This window comes from Pteropus alecto, unplaced genomic scaffold, assembly GCF_000325575.1.
Source record: "Pteropus alecto unplaced genomic scaffold, ASM32557v1 scaffold143, whole genome shotgun sequence".
NCBI lineage: Eukaryota > Metazoa > Chordata > Mammalia > Chiroptera > Pteropodidae > Pteropus > Pteropus alecto.
Genome location: NW_006434828.1, coordinates 1,654,282 through 1,676,809, shown reverse-complemented (window position 1 = coordinate 1,676,809; position 22,528 = coordinate 1,654,282). Strand labels below are relative to the sequence as shown.

General features: G+C 49.1%; 1 protein-coding gene across 1 annotated transcript in view; it reads left to right on the top strand.

Annotated features, from left to right (window-relative positions):
* Positions 1 to 22,528, top strand: part of IQCA1 (IQ motif containing with AAA domain 1) — a 131,749-nt gene that overhangs the window by 57,398 nt on the left and 51,823 nt on the right. Inside the window, 4 exon segments of the mRNA XM_006909891.3 lie at positions 4,981 to 5,026; positions 5,029 to 5,067; positions 13,782 to 13,901; positions 22,237 to 22,312. Of these exon segments, the coding sequence (XP_006909953.2) occupies positions 4,981 to 5,026; positions 5,029 to 5,067; positions 13,782 to 13,901; positions 22,237 to 22,312 (281 nt within the window).

The window sequence follows — 22,528 nt, the reverse complement described above, 5'->3', positions numbered from 1 at the left end:
GAGGCCGGGCAGCGGGGGCCCCCAGCCCAGCGGCGTCCCACAGAACAGGGCTCTGTCATCGTCGGAGCAGCTGGGAGAGAACAAAGTGGAAAATGTCCTCGGCAGTCACAGCGTCCAGGTCACAGCTGGACTCGTGTGGAGCCGCCTGGGGCCACCCTAACGAGGTGCCTCGGGCTTGAACCACAGACGTTTATTCTCGCAGCCCCGGAGGCTGGAAATGCAACATGAAGGTGTCGCCGGGGTTGGCTCCTTCCGAGGCCGTGACGAGGGTCTGTCCCCGGCCCCTCTCCCTGGCTCGCGGGCACTGTCTCCTCCCTGAGACTCCACATCGCCTTCCCGCTCTGTGTATTTGTGACAGATTTTCCGTTTATATGGACCCAGTTCCGTGGGATTAGGGCCCACCCTGCTCCCCTAGGACTTCACCCCAACTGACTCCATCCGCAAGGACCCTGTCCCCAAGGAGGTCACACTTTCAGGTCCCAGGGGTTGGGACTTGGAAGTCCGTGATTGGCGGGGGATGCAGTGCGGCCCACGGCACCTTGTGAGAACTGTCTTCACGGGGACAGTGCATGCGAAGGAGTCTCGAAAGCTGGACGAGGACAGCGGGGGATGGGAGCGGGGGGGGGACGAAGCGCGAGACGGTGTGTTTTCTACACGACAGAGACCTGAGCGCGTCCCAGGTTCACCGTGCAGCCCCCTTTGGTGGGAGCCACTGAGGAACGTAGGACCCGAGGTGCCCAGCCGGCCGGCCTGCATCGCGGGGAGCCGTGGTCCCTTCTACCAGTGAAAGCCCAGGAGCCAGTCGGGTCTGGGACGGACCAGTTGTCCCTGTCGAGATGGCAGTCCCCTCCAGGCTCCCCCAGGGACATACCCAGGCAGCCGGTGGCAAAGGCCTGGGCTGTGGGGAAGGGGACTCCTTCCGGGCAGAGCGCCAGCCCGTCGTTTTGTGACTCCTGCTGCTTGAATGACGTCGGTGTTCACAGGGTGTCAGCCCTAAGCACAGCGAGGGGCTTCCCGGCACTGGGCCTGGACTGTCGCCCTGGGTGTCCAGTCACTGCGGTTGGCGAACATACGCCATGTCAAGGTCAGTGTCAGTGAAAGGACAGCCTCTGCCCCTCGGTGACCCAGGGACCGCGGGGAAGCAGAGACAGGAGGACGTATGTGCGGGCCCGGGGCACAGGGAAGCACAGATGGGCGGGAGGGAGTGAAACCAGATGCTTTGTTTCCACTTTTAATCCCATCTGACACGACATCATTTGAGGTCCTTGGTTACTGGCCCGGAAGTCCCCAGGTGGGCCGTCCCCTGCGAGATGCTGTCAGCCCCCAGCAGTTTGTACCAGAAACACCATGGAAGCCGAAATAATATTTCTGTTCGCTCATCTCTGACTACAAGCGTCTGTCCCCGGGGGCTTGACACCTTCTCAGTGTGCGGGGTCCGAAGCCCTAAAACGCTCGTCGCCTTGCAGCTGCCTTATGGCGAGCGAGGGAGCGGCGGTCAGCTGCCCCTCATCCTGGGGAGCCGTCCAGGGGAGGCGGAAGGCTGCGTCCCATCCGCCACGGTGCACACATAAGAATGGGGTGAACCCCGGCAGCCGAGGAAATCTAGAGTAGAGTTCCACATCTCTTTTCTCTCGGCGTGCCTTGAGTGGCCCTGTCACAGAGAGAGGGTCCCGGCCAGTGCAAGCCCAGGGCGCCCTCAGAATGCCCCAAAGCAGGGGCGTGGCCGCTGTGGGAACAGAGGCGCCCTCGCCACTGAGGGACAGCCTGAGTGAGCACAGGATCGTGTGTGCGCGTGTGTGCGCGTGTGTGTGCATGTGTGTGCGTGCGTGTGTGTGTCCGTGTGTGTGTGTCCATGCGTGTGTGTGTCCATGTGCCCACGCACGAGATAAAGAGCTCTCAGGTTACACAGTCATTTTCCAGATACGAGTTTAAAAATATATCTTTTAAATATGCGCCTTACAATATTTTTTACCTTCTTTAAGGATAAGGCTAATTCAGTTTCAGATTAATGATTTAAACTAATGCAACTAAGAATTAAATATGTTCACTTATCTATTAAAAATAAATACTTTTAATATTTTTGCCATAAGTACTATGAAAAACACATTATTAAATCTTACTACGACAACCAAGGTGTTGACATGATTGAGAAATCCACCGTAAAAATGACACATATAAAGCCTTTCAGTTTTTAGTTTATATAAGTTGCTAGGTTTGCTCTGAGTCCTCAAGCCATCCCAGCTATATAATGGGAGAATAAGATCACGCAGCGGAGTTGCTTTAAAGGCGGTCATCCAAGGAGCGTGGTGAGTGGGTGTGGGAGGGAGAGCGGTCTAATTTTTAGCCCCAGTGCAGACATTATCCAAGAACTGGCCGGACCAAGTGATGCACAGACCAAGGCAGAACATGGCCGGGAAACCTAACGAGGTTTGAGATGTGAATCCTGTGGACGAGCCGCGTCTGAGGCCAAATACACGCATCGGCCATGTGTTGTGCGTGTATTTGTGCACAGGGGCAGGGTCAGCATCTTTTAATCTTCAGATGACTGTCTCCCATAACTGCATCCAGGATCTAGCTGGTGTTAAACAAATGTTTGTTGATTGACTGTATGAATAAGTGGATGGATAGGTGGATAAATGAAGGACGAATGGGTGGATAGGTAGGTGGGTGGGTTGATGGATGGACTGATGAGTGGATGGATGAATGGATGGGTGTGTGAGGCCACTGATGGATAGGTGGATAAATGAAGGACGAATGGGTGGTTAGGTAGGTGGGTGGGTTGATGGATGGACTGATGATGAGTGGATGGATGAATAGATGGGTGGATGGGTGAATGGGTGGATAAATGGATGGGTAGGTGAATGGATGGTGAGTAGATGGATAAATGGATGGATGGATGAATGAATGAGTGTGTGAGGCCACCAAAGTAGCTGTGATAATGGTAGCTCCATAGACAGAATGGTACACATACTGTGTGATCTCCCGCCATCCTCGCTGCTGGTGCATTTGTCCACAGACACCACACACGCACGCACGCACATACACGCAACACACACACGCACACACACGCAAACACATACACTGCACTGCATTTCGTTCCTTTCAAAGCAACTCTGAGGAGCTGAGTCATGTTCCCACGGAATGAGCCAGCAGGAAAATTTCAAGAAAGTGAGATGCTTTGTCCAGACAATGACATAACTGTGTTAAACTCTTTGGAAAGCAGTCATGTGAAAGAGAAGGGGGATCAAATTCTGTCCTCGGAAGGAGCAGCAAGAACCCAGGAGTCAGGTCGCGGTTGGTCGGGTGTCAGGAAGGACTTCATAGCAGCTGCCAGGGCTGGAAATGGAGGGCGCGTCCTCGGGGAGGGGGAGCCAACCCTCACGGAGGCACCTAAGCCGAGGCTTTGGGACGTGGCCTAGATCAGCGGTCTCGATGCGTGTTTTTGTCACCAGTAAAATTCAAGCTTTTCAGCAAAAATTAAAATTTTAGAAATCTCGTAGCCACCTCTACGAGGTCGAGACCTTCCATGACGGACTTTTGGTTAGAAGGTGGGCAGGTTGTTGGTGAATGTGGATTTTAACACGAGGAAATGTGTCAGCATTGGCAAGAGCCACTTGACTTAGTGAACCGTTATTTTCCTAATGACCAGTACCTGGTGTTAGAAAATTATGCGTGGGTGAAAGATCTGTTCTACGTGCCAGATGGGTTTCCGTGTGACGGAGGAGGGAAAGCTCGCGGACACGGTCTCAGACTCCACAGTGCCGCAGTCTTCAGGAAGCTACGCTCGTCAGGCGTGGTGGAGACTCAGCAGGGCAAGTCCGCAGTTGCCCACAAGGCTAGGAAAATAGTCCTCTTTTTCCAATTACGCATCCGCGTGAGTCCAGATTTTCTTCCTATGCTTCAACCAAAACAGCACATTGCAACAGGGTGAACACAGAAGTAGACGTGAACATCCAGCTGCTCTCCGTTCAGCCAAACCTCAAGGAGACTTAAAAGATACAAAACAATAAGACCATTCTCGCTAATTTTTTCAGGAAATATATTATTCATTAAAAATTATATTTATGTTAACATATAGTGGGTTTATTGTCATTTTTAAATGAATAAAAAAATGTATATTTTAGAAATTGCTCAGTTTTACTATCTAATACAGTAAATCTCAGGAGCTATCGCACATAAACGAAGGCTCTTTGTTGTACTGAAGAATCACGAGTGTAAAGGGTTCTTAAGGCCAGAGGTTTGGGAACCACTGTCGTACATCACTTTAAGCGTGGTCGTCTCCTCTGACCCTCAGATTCTGTGCTTCTGTGGATTAATGGAACCCACTCGATCATCTTTTCTTTGTCTATGTGGAATAAATGTGACAGTTGTATCAATATCTGTTCCTTTTAGAAATATTAACTACATATTCCTTTGAAATTCTTCAACATTAAATTTTAAAGCCTGCTTTTTTGAAATGTAGAAATTATATGGTTACAGCAAAAAAAAAAAAAATACTGTTTAGAACCCATAAAATATAGGGTCTTAGAAAAACCTAAAGCATCATGTGTATTTCATGCACTCTAACTAAATTTGCAATTCTAACAACTCCAGCCTTCTGTTTCGTTTCAAAATCCTGTGTTTATCCTAAATTTTAAACAGAAAGAAATGATTTGTGTTCTCGGCTTCATTCTTAACCCAAGCACAGAGTGTCTCAGTAATTTCAAGAAAAAAGAGAGAGAACTTAAGTTGACGATCTGTTTCAAAGGGAGGTGTGTCCGTCTCAGAGTAACAACCACCGGGAGGAAGGAGTCTGCCCCAGAATGTCTCCAGACCCTTCTGCTTCTTGGGGACAGTGCGTCTGTCCCGCGATTGGCAGGGGGCCCGCGCCCTAATAACCATCACTCATTTAAATGAGCGTAAGCTGAGCCAGCTACGGGACATGTAACAGAGAGGTCTGCGGTCATTTCTGCTTAATTTGCTTTTTTTTTTCCTCCTCAGGAACCTAACGGGCACCTTTCCCGACTACCCTGAGGTGGAAGAAGGCTTTGTTCAGCTATTATTTTTTTAAAGAAGACCCCACAACAGGTACAAATATGCTTGAGAGATAAAGTGTGAATATATCATAATCACATTTCCTTAACCTTTAAAGTTGGTAAGTTCATAGTACTATTAGGTCTTGGTTATTGTCCCACAAGTGCTTACATGAAAATACTTTCGATGTCCGTCGGTCAACGTACACTGAAATTTATTCAACACGAATTTACCCTTTTGCCTGTCTCACCCTTGGACGAGATGTGACGACGTGTGCCGCTCATCTTGGTAAATTCTGAGCAGCTTGATTTCCAGAGCCTTTTAGGTTCTGGTCACTGCCTCGTCTCCTCTCCCGTCCCCGTCACCCCCCCCATCACCACGTAAACCCAGCAGTCCACTCACCACCCTCACAGCCCCCCACGTCTCTGACTGTTAATGCCCTCGTCCGCGACACCCCTTCCCTCGCCGAGGGTGCTGTCCCCCGCTGCTTCCCCCACTGACTTCCTGCACGGCCATCGAGACACAGCTCCTCGCCACATCAGTGATCTTCCGGAGAAGCACTGTTTGACCCTCGCTGCAGATGCACCAGTGGCGTTTGATGACGTTGACATCAAAAGCCATTTTTAGAAATGCCTTAATCAACTAAAAATAGGAAAATTTGTCTTCACCTTAGAGTATTTATTATGGAAACCAGGAGAAGTGTTTGCACAGTTGTCAACAGTGAAGCGTTAGAGCATTGCCCTCAACAGTGAAACTCAAGAAAAGATTACTTGCTATCAGAATTATTAGTTAATGTTTCCCTGAAAGTTCTAACAAATGCAATACGATAAGACAACAGAAAGGAATTGTAAATATTTTAGAGCTGATCATTTTATCACTGTTTTCATATTTTGTGATTATTTTTCTTTAAAACAATAAAATTAACAAGAAATCACATTGACATATTATACAGAATTGTTCGGAATTAAATTGACAATTATATTGAAGAATATAAAAGATGACTTGAACAAATATACCGATGGATTGTTTTCCTGGATAGAAAGGCCCAGTGAGGTACAAATACACATTATCTTTCCGTGATTCTGCACAGTCAATGCAATTTCAATCAAATCAAAAAAAAAAATTCATTGACAAAATCACTCTCCAGTTTGTAGGGAAGAATGACTGCATGAAAATATCCAAAAAGCTTTTGAAAAAGAACTATAATTATGGGGAACTTGCCCTCCTTGATGTAAAGGAAATTATAAAGATAAAGTAATTTAAACATCATGGTATTGGGAAAAGAATAGACCGATAGTAGCAATGACAAAAGTAGCACAGCATGTGAATGCACGTAGCATTTATTGAACACACGTTCCGCACCAAGTCCTGTGCACTTGATGTATGTGAACTCATCCAAAACTCCAAACTTAAGAAGATCAAACAATTTGGCCAAATTCAGTCAATAAGTTGTGGAGCTGTTATTCAAACTCAAATAGCCTGACTTCCGAACAGTATGCTCAGAAACCGAGTCAGGGACAAACTGGAATTCAATAACATAACTACGATGTCATAAATAAGTAAGGAAGGGTGGACTATTCACTAAATACTATCAAGACAACTGGCTCGCCATTGGACAAAATTAAGCAAATCCTAACCTACCTTATTACACAAAATAAATTTTCAATGCATTAAATATTGACATGTAAAATATTAAACCAGAAATTGCAAAATGAAATTGTTTGAATATTTAATAGTAGTAGAGAATAATTTTATAAGCATGTCACCATAGACAGAAATTAAAAAGAGAATAGGATGAAGTATTCGACGTCATAAAATACAAATGGCAAAAAAATATATTATAAATTAAATTAAGGTCATAAGATACACTGGAGAAAATATTCGCAACATGTGTGACAATAGGTACCTTTCATATATAAAGAGCTCTTAGAAAATAATAAGAAAAATGTGAACATCTTAGAAGGAAAAAAGGCAAAGAATACAAACAGAAATTTAACAAGACATTTTGCAACTCACTAAGAAAAAAATTTAATTTATGCATACAATAATGTTACTATATCTCTTTTCACCTATAAGATTGGTAAAAATTTTAAATCATAATAACTGGAGGTAGCTGGCATGTGAAGAGGCGCACGCACATACATTGATGCCGGATACCTACATTAACATGACCTTTTTTTGAGAAACACAGATCAAGTAAATATCAGAATTTTTAATATGAATTGAAATTTGACCCATAAATGCTTTTAAGGAATTTATGGTAAGGAAATAGTAAGACAAGTTGCCAGAGATCGAGACCAACATACTTTCCCATAAAGGGCCCAATTTTAAACATTCGAGTCTGTGAGACGTGCGTTATCTGTCACGACCACTCATCTCCACCATCGTGGTGAGAAAGCAGACACAGACAGTGTGTCGACAAATGGGCACGGCTCTGTGCCAGTCAAACTTTATTTGTAAGCGTGGACACGGGCCAGATGTCGCCCATGCAGTGTAATGTGCCGACCCCTGCCGCAGGCCGCCGAGGAAGCTGCCACGTCTTCATGTCTGTCACAGCGACACAGCAGAAAGCAGGCCAGCGCTCTTTAACCGGCAGGGAACTGGTGAGGCCACACACAGTGCTGGCTACGCGGCAGAGCGCACCAGAGCTGTGTCATGGCTGGGGCTCCCCGCTCGGCCTGCGTCTCCCTGCGCCCCCCGCACGCGCCCTCACGGTCAGTCACATGGCTGCCTCTTTTTGGCGGGAAGCGCTCTTTCCCCATCCCCGGCCAAGTCCAAGGCCGAGGCCAAGGTCGGCTTCCACAGCCCTCCATCAGCCCTCCGGAGGCCTCCTGTCTGTGTCTTCTGCCCTCCACGGCCACGTAACGTCCACCCTCCCGTTTGGGAGTTCACCAGGCCCTGCCTGAGGGCCCGTCATTTTGACTTGGTGTCATTTTGCTTTTTATGTTCAAGTCTTGTCCCTCCAGTTAATTCACAGGCACAAGTCATGTCTTGAAAGTCCTTGGCAAGCAGCCAAACATGTGTCATGTGAGTTTAGAAAGGTAACAGTTATCTGCCGGTGGAATGTCTAGATTGTCCATGAGAAACACCCATGAGTAGAGTTAACATCTAGGCAGATTAAAACTAAAAGAGAACCGAGGATGTCTGATTCGTAATAAGAATAAAAAGGAGTGACCACGAAGCAGCATGACTTTACGAGACAGATGGCTGAGGAGCCGGGCTGGCAGAGTGGGGGTCACGGCCCCCTGCAAGGGGAGGCTGGCTCTGCCCCCCATCTCTATGTTTTATCATCTGCAAATGGAGAGCCGAGCGATGGCCACCTCCCCGGACAGGTGTGTAATTAGAGGAGGTGACACGTGCTCTGAGAACGCAGCTGGGCTTGATGACATCTTCCAGAACACTTTGGCGATCGTCACGAATGTCAGTAGGAGGAGGAAGATAAAGTGACAGACCAAGCCCAATCGTTCCAATAACGTACTAAAGAGCCGAGTTTATTTTTAAGAAACAAAAATCGCACAAATATTTTTTTTATGAAGTGAGCAGAATCACATTGATATCACATCCAAAAAAAGATGGGATACAAATAGAACCACAGGTCAACCTTCCTGATGAGTTTTAATGCAAAAATTTTAACCAAAATACCAGCGCACCAAAACCGGCAGCACATTAAGTAAGTGAAACAGCGCATCCAAGCGCCAGTTACTCCAGACCGCAAGAACAGGTCAAGCTGGAAAGGGTATGGACGCGCCCCTCGCATAGCGGGGCCCAAAAGCGAGAACTGGAAGCTCATCGCTGTGGATGCTGAACGGGCATCTTACAAATCCAACGTTCATTCTCGGTATTAAAAAATAAAACGACTGGAATGCATGGGTACTTCGTAACATGGCAGAATATTTCCATCTTAGTTCAAAAGCCAATGTCATGCTTAAGGAAATTCACTAGAAACGTTTTCACTGATGTCAGGAGAAATACAAAGGTGGCCATTGTCACCGTCATCTCGTAGGATCTGTTGAACTCTATTAGACCAAAGAAAGAACATAGAGATATAGAAATTGGAATGGAAGAGGCAAATTTATCACTTGTTGAAGATGTGTTCTGTACTTATAAAAGCAAAGAGAATAAACTGAGAAACTAAACAATCTGAGAAGTCAGATGAGGGTGTTACAAAATTAATATTCGGAAAGCAATAGCTTTTGTAGGTACAGACAGCAGCTAGATAGAAAATAAAGAGTCCATTTACAATAGCAACAACAACACAAAGATAAAATAGCCGGGAATAAACTTAATAAATAGAGGGTTTTATGTGAAGAAAGTTTAAAACATTCTGAGGGATACAAACAAAGAGATGAAAAAGCATACCGTGTGTTTAGGTAGAAATACTCAACATCATAAATACTTCAGCTCTCTCTAACATCATATTTAAATGTAATATGATCTAAATAAAAATACCAACAGCATTAGGTTGGAGCTCGGGGGTGGGGCACGGGGCAGGTGACCAACCTGATTCTAAACTTGAAGTCGAAAATAAGTAACCAAGAATAACCAGTAAAATTCTGAAAACAAAGGGTAACGAGAAACCAGCCCAATTGTTAAAACAACTTATCAAGAGCCCATTGGTATAAGCAAATGATTAGAAGGATGACACATCATTGGAAAAGAATAGAAAATCAAGACGTATACCCAAACACACATAGAAATTCGGCATGTAATAAAGGTGGCATCTCGCCTTTCTTGTGTAAGAAAAAGGACAATATATATGGTATTAGAATAACCAGGTTGCCATCTGAAAAAAAAAGAAAATTAAATCACTATCTTTTTATACTTTACCCCAGAATGATTCTGAATGGATCAAAGATTTAAATGTCAAACAAAACCAAAAGACAAAAAGACTCGAAGAAGCCAAGGAAGAAATATGTCGTAACCTCATGGCGGGAAAGACCTTTCTGCCTCTGCCACACAGCCCAGGAGTCATAGAAGAAAAAGCGATAAATTAAGCTACACGCACACAAAAAAATTTTAGCCTGCGTGGTAGAACCAACCCAAGTAAAATCAAATAACAGATGAAACACTGGGAGATTGATTTGTCATAAGTATCACAGATAAGAGATCATTTTTCTAATATATAGAGAACTCCCACAGCTCTACAAGAAAAAGATCAATAACCCAATACAAAAAAAAAAAATAGCCAAGGGATATGAACAGACAGTTCTCAGAAAAGAAAATCTAAATGGATTTGAAACATAATAAAAGATGTTCAACATATGACAAGATCATTGACCTCACACATACAAGAGAAATGCAAATTAAAACTACACTGACGGACAAAGTTGATAAATTGAACCTTATCAAAATTCAAAACTTTTGCACTTCAAAAGACACATCAAGAAAATGCAAAGACAGGAACAGACTGGGAGAAGACATTTCAAAACATATACCTGATAAAGGACTTGTATGCAGAATGTATCAAGAACCCTTCCATCATCTCAGTAATGAGAAGACTAACAATCCAATCGAAAATTGGCAAAAGGCTTGAATAAACAGTTCACAAAGAAAGATATAGGAATAGCTAATAAACACATGAAAAGATACTCTACATCCTTTAGTCACTGGGATCCAAACCACAAAGAGATACCATTTCATACCCACTGGGGAATGGCCGTTATCAAGAAGACAGACGATAACAAATGTTGAGGATGTGGGAAAAGGGACTCCTCAGACATCGCTGGTGGGAATGTAACATGGTACAGCCATTTTGAAAAATGAGTTTGTCGGGTTTTCAAAAGTTAAACATAAATTTAGCAAGTGACCCAGCAGTCCACGCTAAGGACTCTACCCGAAAGAAATGAAAACACACGCCCACACCAAAAACAAACTTGTATATATATATGCATAGCGGCATTACTCATAATGGCCAGAACTTAGAAGCGACATAAATGTCCACCAGCTGGCAAGTGGAGAGTGGAACGTGGCGTGCCCGGGCGAGGGAATGTCACTCGGCGACTAGTTAGGGACAGCCGGCGTGCTGCATATGATTCCACTTCTGTGACGCACTCAGGGAGGTGCATCCGTGGAGGCTCGTGCTTGCTGGGAGCGGGGAGAGGAAAGAGAGAAGGGGTAACAGTTAAGGAGGGGGCCCGATCGGGGTGCTGGAAAGGATCCGAAACTGGTTCATGGTGATGGTCCCACGACTTGGTAAATTTACTTAAAAAAAAAAAATTGTACATTTAGAATGTATGATACGTAAAATATGCCTCAATAAAATTAAATATGTTGTTAAAAAATAAAATAAAGCAGGTGGCATGCCAGATTCAGTCTTCTGGATCCATAATTTTCAAAAATAAAAAATAAAAAAGACAGCTGACTTACTAGGCGGTGCGGTGCCCTCCTCAGTTTGGGAGATTTCACTGTACTTGAAGAGAATAAGCTAAATAAATTCATTCCTGGCATTAAAAAAACACACACACACAGAACAACTGCAATGACAGCATTTTTCCGCCCATGCCGTTGGCAAGTATAACACTCTGTGTCAGCGAGCATGTGGGCAAGCGAGCAGTCGCCCGCATGCCGGCAGACGTGTAAACAGGCACAGCTCAGCGGAAGATCTGACAAGATTACACATGGATGTACAGCTCAATGCAGAATTTCTCCTCTTAGGAATTTATCCTGCAGATATGCTCACACACCTGCAAGATGATATTTGCATGAATTTATTCATGGCATCGTTGTCGGGAATAGCAAAAGATTGATAATAACCTGCATTTCCAGTCGTTGGAGAATGATCAAATAAATTACACTACATCTATGAAAAATTGGACGAGGAAGGTCCTTCTGTATTGCGAAGGAAAGATGGCCAAGGTATACGTCATTTAGGAGAAAAATGCAGAACAAAAGAGCATGTACAAAATGCTAACATTTGGACGAGACAACAAATGTGAGCTTATAATATGTATTCGTGTGTATACATGTGAATCTGTGTGTGCACTGTAGTGACGAGCATGAGCGAAATAAACTCAGCATTGGTTTAAAGAATGGACCACTGCGTCACATACCGTTTTTCACGCTTGAGGTCGGCAAGCCTGGCACAACAGTGTCAGCGTGCTTCACGTGTGGGATGTGTGTGTACACACATGGAGTTACAGAATCTATACATGCGCAGGAGCTGGGACTGGTTCTGGGGGTCGAGATGAGCCTGGTCTCCAAGGAAAACGTTGCTCTTTTGACAAGGAACTTTTAATCCTGTCCAAAAACACCCCTTTCATTACCAAAAAGTGCGCACAACACTTTTTGCGTCACCCCTCACCTTCCCAGCACCCCATCTCGAGCCTCCCCCCACCAAAACCTTCCTGAGAGGCTGGGGGTGGGGGTGGGGCCGCTGGATAGTGTGGAGTCGTATGCACGACTATAGTTTGCTTTGGGTTTTGGTAAAGTCCAGAGGGTGCCAAAATAGCCCTTTGTTCATGATGAAGCTTTTATCGTTTTAAAGGTGTGAGCTTGGCTCCTAAGAATGACTTAGGTGTAAATAGCAAAACTATAATACCAGAAAATAGACTTCAGCATCTTAGTAAATCACAGCAAGACAGCATCAAAGAGACTTGCTCCCCGAGGGCGATTTCCTCTAAGGTACTAGAGGGGAGCGACGCAGTGACCTCAGCCCCTGTTAGAATCGCGCGCCTTGCTCACTGATCTGTCTGGGCGGCTGGCACTCACTTCCATTTCTTTCCACTTCGACTACACTGTGTGTCCCGAAACCACGTTTTTTGTTTAACTACACGCGTTCGATACTACAGGATGAACCCAGACGTATCGTCTTGCATCTCGCCTCTTTTCTTCTGTGTTATGACACTCGTCCTGGTGACCACCTGTTCGAATCCCAGCCCAGCCGCTTAGCAGCTGGGTGTCCTTGACCAGGCTACTGAACTCTGTGCCCCGGTGTCCGCATCGCTAAAATGGGCCGATGGCAGCTGTGCTCGGCGGTGAACGAGTTAGTCTTTGTGACACTCTCACATCCATGCCTGGTCCAGCGCCAGTGCCGTGGATGGACACGCCGATGTCATTTCAGAGCTGAGGGAACCGAGTCTCAGAGAAGCTGTGCCTCCAGTGAGGAGCAGAGCCTGAGGGTCAAACGGGATGTGTGACCTGTCGTCATCACCCTCCCAGCTCCCAGAATTCTTAGCTCTCTGTCACCGCGAGTGAGAACTCAGCAGACTCTCAACTGGATTGAACTGAATTATATGGTCTTCTACAAACTTGTACTCATTCTTTAGTGATGCTAATCCTATGTGAACCAGGTGCTTTTTAGCAAATATGTTAAAGTTGAGAGGAATAAATGGGTTCGGGTCACTGTAGGAAATGTAAATTGAATGACAGGTGGAAGAAACCAGCTCTGACAAGAGGTGTGTGGTCATTTATGGAGAAGTGACATTATTACAGGAGCAGCTGTCACAACCAGAATTCAGGCAGGAAACAGGTGCGCTCTGCTGGGATCTGGGGACGAGGTGTGGGCACGCCTGGCACTCGGCCGTGGCGGAGGTGTTGAGGGAGCCTCCGCCTCTCTCTCCATCTGCCCTGGGAGACGCGGCTGCTGCCTCCCGCCGAGGAGTCCGCCCAGAGGCAAAGCGCCGGCGGGAACGGTGACGCGTCCCCAAGAGGGCCAGCGTCCGGGGCCCAGCGCGGGGCAGCGAGGGAGCCGGACCCGCACAGACGCTTCCCTGCGGACGGTCTCGTGAGGGCTCCATGAAAACGCTGCCGCTGTTTCTTTTTCACGCTAGGTTATCGGTGATATTATTGCCAGCCAAGAAGAAGAGGAAAAAAGCAAACGGAAGAAAAAGAAGAAAAAGGAAAAGAAAGCCAAAAAAAAGGAAAGGAAAAGAACGAAGGAAAAAAAGAAGGTAAGGGGCTCGGAAGGTCAGAGATTGGAGTCGTTTTGGGGTTTTCTGTGTGTGTTTTTCGTTTTTGTTTTTGTTTTTTTTTGCTTTGAATCAGTGGGATAATCAAGTTCGCGGAGGCAGCAGTCGTTTGTTTCCTAGAAAACCAAGTTTTTCAGTTGTTTTTTTTTTTTATGTTGGTCCACAATCGGTTGCCATCTTTTCTATGATTTACAAAAACCTGTTTGGATGAGGAGTAGTTTCAACAACTCAGAGACTTGCCGTGTGTGTTCACATATGTGCTAGCTTTGAATTTTCAATCTTCAAAACAAACGGTCCCACCGATCTTTCCTCAAGGGTAGAAATAAAGAAAAACGCTTGGCAAACCAAGCGGCCACTGCAAAATCAAACAGTTGTATCGACTGTGATCAAAGCGAGTTCCTTCAGATTTATCACCTGACGCTGACATCTCGGAGTGTTCTCATGAAAGTTTCTGTTTCTCGCTTTCCAGAGGAAATCAGAGTTCAGAGCGTGTCACTTCGGGCCAGGCCTCACCTGGTGTGATGGGGGTGGCGGTGGCAGAGGGGTTGGCGGTGGCGGAGGGGCGGGCTCGGCAGGTGCTGATGTCTTGGGACCTTCACCTTGGAGCGCGTGGAGAGGTGCAGCCCCGGGCGGTTCTTCATTCACAAAAACTCCTCTGGGGTGGGAGCTCGGGCCGGACGCTCATCCTACGATGCGGACGTGTTGAGATTGGTGTTTTTATACAAATACCGCTTCCCAGCTGCCCCGACCCCGACCAGAACCAGCTTAAAGGCCGTGGTCCCCGTGACGCGGTCGGGGGCAGAGACCAGCCCTAGCTGGGTCGCAGCAGCCATGCCCCTCGTGTTCCAACAGGTGGGTTCTGGTGACGCCCAGGCCGAGGACCGCTGTGTGGGGAGCCCCGGGGTGGGGTGTGGCGCCGCGTCACAGCGAGGGGGAAACACGACGGCCGTGTGGTCACGGAGGACGGTGACGGGAGCAAGGATTCGGGAGCCACGAGTAAGCGGGTGGGGGGGGTGACAGTGGGCCTGAGATGCGATGCCCAAAGTCCCGGCAGACGCGACGGTGATAAAACCAGCGTATTGTTTAAAATTCGTCGGCGTGACCGCGGCTGCGGCCGACGGGGGGCAGGGGACCGTCCCATTCACGGGTCCCATCTCCCGCTCCGCGACCAGCCCCCACTGGCCCGGCCCCCTGTAGCTGTGCTCCACTGCCTTTGGGGCGCCACCTCCCCCGCCGCAGTGGGTGCGGACGTGGCCCATCGGTCGCCCCGTCAGGACCCAGGCGCCACTCCCAGCCTCCCGGCCTGTCCCGCTGACTGACCTCTCACACAAAGTCCCTCCCGAGGCATTGTTCCAGGTCTGCGGGAGCCGCTCCATGCGAGGTTACTCCCCGCACTGTCCCCCAGCAGCTGCATCCAAGGATGTCACGTTCGGGTACGGAGACCCAGCCCGCTGGCCTCACTGGGACAACTCCGAAGCGTCCTCCTCGCTCCCGGGCTCCCCGTGGGGTCAGCTGATGGCTCCCTTGCCGCGGCATCGCGGTCAGCGCCCCCCTCGACCTGGTGCAGCCGCCCCCCACCCCTGCCCCTGCAGGGCTGGTGTTCCCAGTAAACCAGGCCCCGCCTGTACCTGCGTGCATCCAGGAAGCCCAGCCCACGAGGCCACCAGTGCCCCGCTAACCTGCCCCTACCCCAGAAGTTCCAAATTGTTTCCTCCCCCAAAAAACAGCTGACTGGATATAGTCAGTTCTTATAATCTTCCTCTCGCTTGGCAAAGCAATTCTGATGCGGCTCCTAAGAAAAAGGATAATTGGAAGCATTTCAAGTTTATTCTAAGCATCTCTCTCTCTAAATATGCATGAGGGAGTTTGACACGCATAAGTTTTCACTATTAGTGAAGCTTGTTCCATAAAAATCTGAAATTATCAACTATATAATCTAGTCTTTGTTGAGTGAAAGTATTTTTTTAACTGGCTATTAAAGAGTCACTTAATGAACAGTTTGAGACAAAAAGCAAATCTGGGTACATCAGCATTTATGAAGTAGCTGCAAATGATGGGGGACGTTCTGCAGAATTATTTAGGGATGAATTCATGAAACGTATAAGTCTACAAAGTGGCAATGTGATTATTAAAAGAATAAATGGTAAGCGTTCGTAAAGTTTGGTGTGTTTAAATCACGTGGGCGTGCTCTGTGCAGATCAGAATACCTTTTCTGTTGACTTGTAAGAGTCACATTCTAGAATCAATCCTAAAGTATCTGGAAACGTTCCAGAAACCAGCTATTCAAATAAAACACAAAAAAGCAGGGAGAGAAAAAACTGGTTTTATTTAACCTGCAGAGATACTGACTCGCCCCGAAACCTGGGTCATGCGGCAGAGCTGTGTGACTGTCCTTTGGGTATTTTTATAACACTTAGTCATTTATCAGTTGTCAGCCCCGTATGTAGTCAGATAACTTAGAAAAGACCTACCAAAAAAAACTGATAGGCGTCTCAACCTCTACTAAGCTCTGTAAATAGACAACAAACTCTTCAAAATATCACTCACGTGTAAGACTGAAAGTTCGTGAGTTTGCGAGGTTTTCAGGTGAGCATAAACAGCGGGCAGGAGCCGTGAGAGGCACCTGGAGCGGAAGGGGGTCAGGGACGGGGGATGAGGGACTGCACGCAGAGTTCCAGGCAGTCTCTGGGCCGAAGAACCAGAGGACATCTTCAGAGCACGGTGACATGAGGCCAGGGATACTATGTGGTGTTGGGGCCTGCCAAGGTCAGAGCAGGTGCGGGATGGCCGGGGGCTGGGCGGGGCCTTCTGCCTTCGAAGGGAAGAGAGGATGGTCTCTGCGGAGTGGCTCAAGCACATCTGAGTTCAGGAGCTGCAGTCTCAGACCCGTGTTGTGTGGACGGGTTTGGGAATGGACCGTGGGCGAGGAAGTGACCGAGGCAGGGAGGCCAGTTAGGCCCCGGGGGAGCAGCAGAGACCGGAAGCAGGGTCCCACCCAGGGACAGTTGTGCGCCCGGTCCGAGCCTCTAGAAGCTTGCGTCCAGCTCCATGGGAGAGCGCGTTTGCAATCGGACATCATTCGCAAGGTCGAGAGAGAAGCGAGGGCCTACGAGAGTGAGGAGGAAATGGGAACGTCCAGCGGACGGCGGGAAGGGCTGGGCTCCCGGGCAACAGCGCAGGACCCCGCCTGCCCCGGCTCACCAAGGCACAGTTGCCCTGTCATGACTGCCTCCCGCTCCACCTCAGCCCCCTCCCGGGGCCACCGCCACCTGTGTGTAAGTGTCACAGAGTGACCTGCCCAAAACGCCTCCCCGCCCAGAGCGGCGGGGGAGGGGGGCTCCCCTCGGGCTCCCCACGAACAGGAGTCTGAGGATTAATGGCCATTCCTGGGGTGTCTTGACATGTTTGCACCTGGAGATGACGGGAAGGGAGTTTGGGGCGTGAGCTTGCAGGTTTCTGTGTCCTGCTTGGGGACAGAAATATGAGGAAAAAGCAGGGCCATCGTGGATCTTTGTAATTGTACGCGACAAGATCATTTTAAAACAAAATAGCTGTGTCTAGTGATCTTGCCTTCATTTGATCAAAGAACTTTATAAACAATTTAACATTTAAAATATGAAAGTTTTCAATTTCTTACCTGGATTTATCTGGAGCCCCTCTATACGGACAGAAATATGAGGAAAAAGCAGGGCCATCGTGGTGGATCTTTGTAATTGTACACGACAAGATCATTTTAAAACAAAATAGCTGTGACTAGTGATCTTGCCTTCATTTGATCAAAGAACTTAAACAATTTAACATTTAGAATATGAAAGTTTTCAATTTCTTACCTGGATTTTTCTGGAGCCCCTCTATACCAGCGGTCCCCAGCCTTCGTGAGGGACCGGGGCTCCTATGAGAATCTGATGCCTGAGGAGCTGAGGCGGAGCTGAGGCGGTGATGCCGGCGTGGGGAGCGGCTGCAGATACAGACGAAGCTTCCCTGGCTCGCCCGCTGCTCACCTGCTGTGTGGCCGTGGGTGCAGGGTCCCCTGCTTTATACAGAGATACCAAAGGAATAAAAACAGACCAGTGCAAGACTTTTAATCTTCAGTTTGGGGCTACTGGAAGGGAAAATATCAAAGCACACAAACACATTCAAAGACGAGCTTCTAAAACTTAGTTTTTCATCCATAGGCAAGGGAGTGAACTTCTATCCAAACTTTATACCTTATGTAAAAACTCACTCAAAATGGACTACGGACTTATATGTAAAGGTATAGAACCTGTAGAGAAAAACGGAAAACGTGTTCAGGATTAAGGTTAGGCATAGAATTCTTAGACTTGTCACCAAAAACACAATCCATAAAAGGAAAGGTCGATAAACGACTTCATCCGAATAAAAACCTTTTGCTCCATAAAGCGAAGAGCATGAAAAGACAAGCTACAGACTGGGAGAAAGTATTTGCAAACCGTCTGTCTGACAAAGGACTTGCATCTCCAATCCATGCAGAACTCTCAAAATTCAACAGGAAAGAAGGAAATCAGTCTTTCTCCCGGATCTTGGTTTTAAAGCCACCTCTGATGCATGAGGGACCGTGGGTAAAGAGGTCCCCTGTTCGGGGCGCTTCATAATGGAGGAGGATGCTCGTGACAGATTGCCAGACGTTTTCCACGAACCTGTGGCGGTGGCTGCAGATGTGCTTCTGTCTGCCCCGCAGTCGGCCGTGCGGACCTCACAGGAGTTCTAGAAACAAAAGTATGGAAAAGGAGTACCGTGTAGTCCGTCCTTACAACTCTGTCTTCTGTGTTATTTTTCAAGCCGTACGTTAAACCGTTAAAGCGTTTGGAACTATTATAAACGGTTTGGGCCTGTCCATAACAGGTGAATAGTGGAGAGTCTCTAAATTTACTCCAGCCATAACATGCTTGACTTAGTGCTAAATTCTTCTGGAAAGATCCTTGTACCAACGTACAGCGTGATTAAAGTGTTAGGTCATCCGTGGCGTCATCCAGCCACCTCTGTGACCCCAAGGAGGGGCATCGCACCGAACCATTGAGCCACGTTCTGCCAGCCACGTTCTCATATTATTTTAGGGTTTTTCGAACCAAAGTTCGCACCGCCTCACAGAGATGGAAAGTGGGTGTCGTGATTCCCAGCGGCTGTGATCAGGGATAATGTCACCGTCACGGACGCATGCGTATTGAGCGTCTCCAGTGTCCCCTGACGTACAGTGAGAGAGGACGATGTGATATCCTTCACCAGGGAGAGGGGGGCCCTGCGGGCGACTCCCTGAAATTGTTCGCAAACTCTTCTGTGAAGGGGCATCCCCTGGGAAGGGTGTGCGTACGTGTTCTTTGTGTTTTCGAAGGATCTTTCTCCCTGAAATGTTGAAAAGCATGGCTGACGCTCAGTTGTGTAGGCGGTTGCACTAGATGAAGGGGATGGTGATGCAGCTGTTTTTTCCTTTGACTTTTAGAATTTTTATGGCATTGTCGTGATTGTGTCCTTTGCAATCAATAAGCATTTTTGCAAAACATGCGACGAGGCTCGGCCACTAGCTGGCGGGAAACGCCATGGGCGGGCTCGGAGGAGCCGCTGGGGAGCCGGCCCCAGCCTCCCGGGCCTCCCCGGCGGGCGTCTGTGCAGAGCAGGCCGTCGGTGATGTTTATAACATTTTGAATGCGTGGAAGGGCTGGACCGTATCTAGGCTCATTGGACTTAACAGGCTGGCGATGTGGGCCCCCTTAGGCCAGCCGGAGGTCAGAAGGGTGGGGCGCAAGGTCAGGCGCAAGGTGGGCGCACGGCAGGAAGCGCGGCAGGTGTGGGCTGGTGCTGGGGAGTTCTCACTGTGACCAGTGAGGACCGGCTCCCTGTCCATCTCCGTCTCGAAGGAGTTCGAATGCAGGCTGGCTCTACGTTCCCACCTGCTCCCCTCTGGCTGGTCCACCTGTGAGTTTCCTGTCCCAGTGGAGAGAGAGCCCACGTGACCGGCTGGGGGGCGTGGCTGGCCAGCCCAGCTCCTGGGGGTCAGGCTGCTCCCCAACAAGGGCCTCCCTCTGTTTGGACACTTGGCTGAGCAGAGAGGGCTGGGGGGAGCGGCCGAGAAGTTTCCTCAGAAAGGGACGTGGCCAAGGCGGCACCGCGACAGAATGCAGTGGACCTGGGTGACCCCGCCCAGGAGAAGATCCGGGAAAAATGTGACTTTGGAGTCGAGAGGGTGAGGGAAACCTCCTCATGGAATCGTGCAAGTGAGCAAAATATTAAATGTTTAAAACAGCAACCAAGGAAAGGGATTGGTCTGTAATAAACTTCAAGGGAGAAATGTGTCTTTTAGAAAGAAAGCAAACCTTTCCGCCCTGCGTCAGCGTCCAGCAGAGAGAGGGGTCTCCGGGAACTGCCGGTCTCATCAGCTCACGGGGAGCTGCACCCCGTCAAGTCGCAGCGCATCTGGCATTCGCTGTCTTTCTCTGCTGTCGGGATCAGATGTCCCCAAAGCTGGCCTTACAAGGTTTTGCTCCCCTAGAGAACCTCATATTTATTATAGAAATAAAGCTGTACGAATACAGCCATAAATCTCATTTTCACTTATAAGCCTTAAACACCTACTTAGGGACCAGGTGCAGGCCCGTTCCACAGAGGGTACAGGTGATCGGCAAGATGGGGCCCTTCTCCTTGGGGGCCCCACAGCCCAAGGGGGCACTGAAGACGTGCACACAAACCGCCAGTCATCCATTCAGAGAAGCAGACGCCAGCAGGTGCGAGCAGTCCTCACCTGGGAGAGTCCCAGCAGCCTCACGGAGGAGGGGACACCTGCCTCCGACGTAAGGGGAATTTTCCGCAGAAGAAGGAAGGTGGTCACAGAGAGGCATCCCCGCCTCCCCTCTGGCCTGTCCCACACTCTGGCCAGAGTGACGTCGCCTCAAGCAGATCCATTCACACCAGGCTCCTGCTCGCAAACCAAGCTCCGAAGAGCACGGCCCAGTGGCCTTCCAGGGCCTGTCCGCTCCGCCCCTCTCCCTCTGCCAGCCCCGGCCTCGTGTCTGCCCACGCCATGTGGCCCAGGCCCGCTGCACTGAACTTCCGGTTGTCCAAACAGAACGTGGCCTTCCCAGCCCAGACGCACACACCCCCTCTGCCGAAAACACCCCCACTCCACTCCCCTCCCCCCATGAAGGCGTGTGCTCATCCCACCCATGGACAATCGAGTATCCACAACAGAAATGACAGGGATGGTCAGTAACACGTGGACTAAAAAGTCTAAAGATGCAGGGTCCTTGGTGATCCCTGAAGAGAGATCACAATAACGTCTCTGAGGATGCTGGGCTCATTTTAAATTTCCCTTCTGTCCACGAATGATCTCTTTTCTCCAGGGACATGCTTTATTTCATGCTGGTCTCTCTCTTGCTTCTCTCGCAGGTTTTTCTCGAATGGCTGGGTCTCCTGGGAGCCCAGATGGGCAGGAGCCAGCCCCGGGGACCGGGCGGGAGGGGGCTTTGTCGCAGCGGGCTCTGCTTTCCCAGGGGTCCTGGAAGGTGGGGCAGTTGCTCTGCAGGCTTCGTGCCCCCTGGGGTTCCTGGGTCGAGCTCCCTCCCAGGGTCGGCAGGGCAGGTGGCGTCCTTGTGTGCTGTGAACGCTGTGGTCCCGGGCGGGCCCTCCGTGAGGTGGGGGGTCTTCTCCAGCACCCTGGCCGCCCCGTATAGCTCTTACCACCGTGAGCTGTTGCTTCACGTCTTCCCTCCTGCGTGGGGAGCGGGTGACAAGGGGTGATACACAAGGGTCCATGCGCGGGTGCTGCCCTGTCCCCAGGTGTGTGGGCACATGGTGGGACACGTCCCATGCCCAGGGTGGCTTGTGTGGGCTGCTCTGAGCTGGGGCTCGGGGTGGCTTCTTGGCCCAGGTAGGGGACAGGCTAGCGGGAGGAAGGAGTAGCCAGGTGTTGGCTCAAGCAGAGAGCTGGCCAGTGGCTGAGCAGCCCACAGACAGCAGCAGCATCCACACGGGGTCATGGACCGTGGTGAGGGAGGCGACGGGACCTAACGCAGGGTGCACAGTACTGCAGGGGATACAACAGGAAGCTGGTGCCACGGGCACCCCACGAGCCTGCAGAGGGAGCCAGGTCTCTGGAACCACCCGTGGCCTGGTCGGTGGACACAGCACACCCCGTCAGACTGGCCAGCAGGGAAACTGCCCAGGAAGGCAGGCGAGGGGCCGGAGGGGAGGGCGGGGTCTCCGTGCGTTACCATAGAGACGGAAACCACAATGATGTGTCTTTTACTGTCGAGTCTGGACAGATGCGACACGCCAGAGATTAACAAAACATTGTCTGCTTCAACAGGAAGAAGACGAGGGGTGGAAGATGTCACCAAGTGTTTTCCTTCATGCGATAGAGGAAGGAAATAACATGTACAAAGGTCAGTTCGGGAGAATATGCGTGACAGCCGAGGCGTCCCTGTGACCCCGGCCCTGACGCCAGCCTCTGGTGGGGGAACGAAGTGCCCACTCATGAGAGGCTGCAGACACGGGGCTCACAGCCAAGCTCTGTCCGTCTCCATTTCAAATGTGTGTGCCTTGGGTGCCTTATGAACTGGCACATAATTGGTAAAAAAAAAAAAAAAAAAAAAAATCAA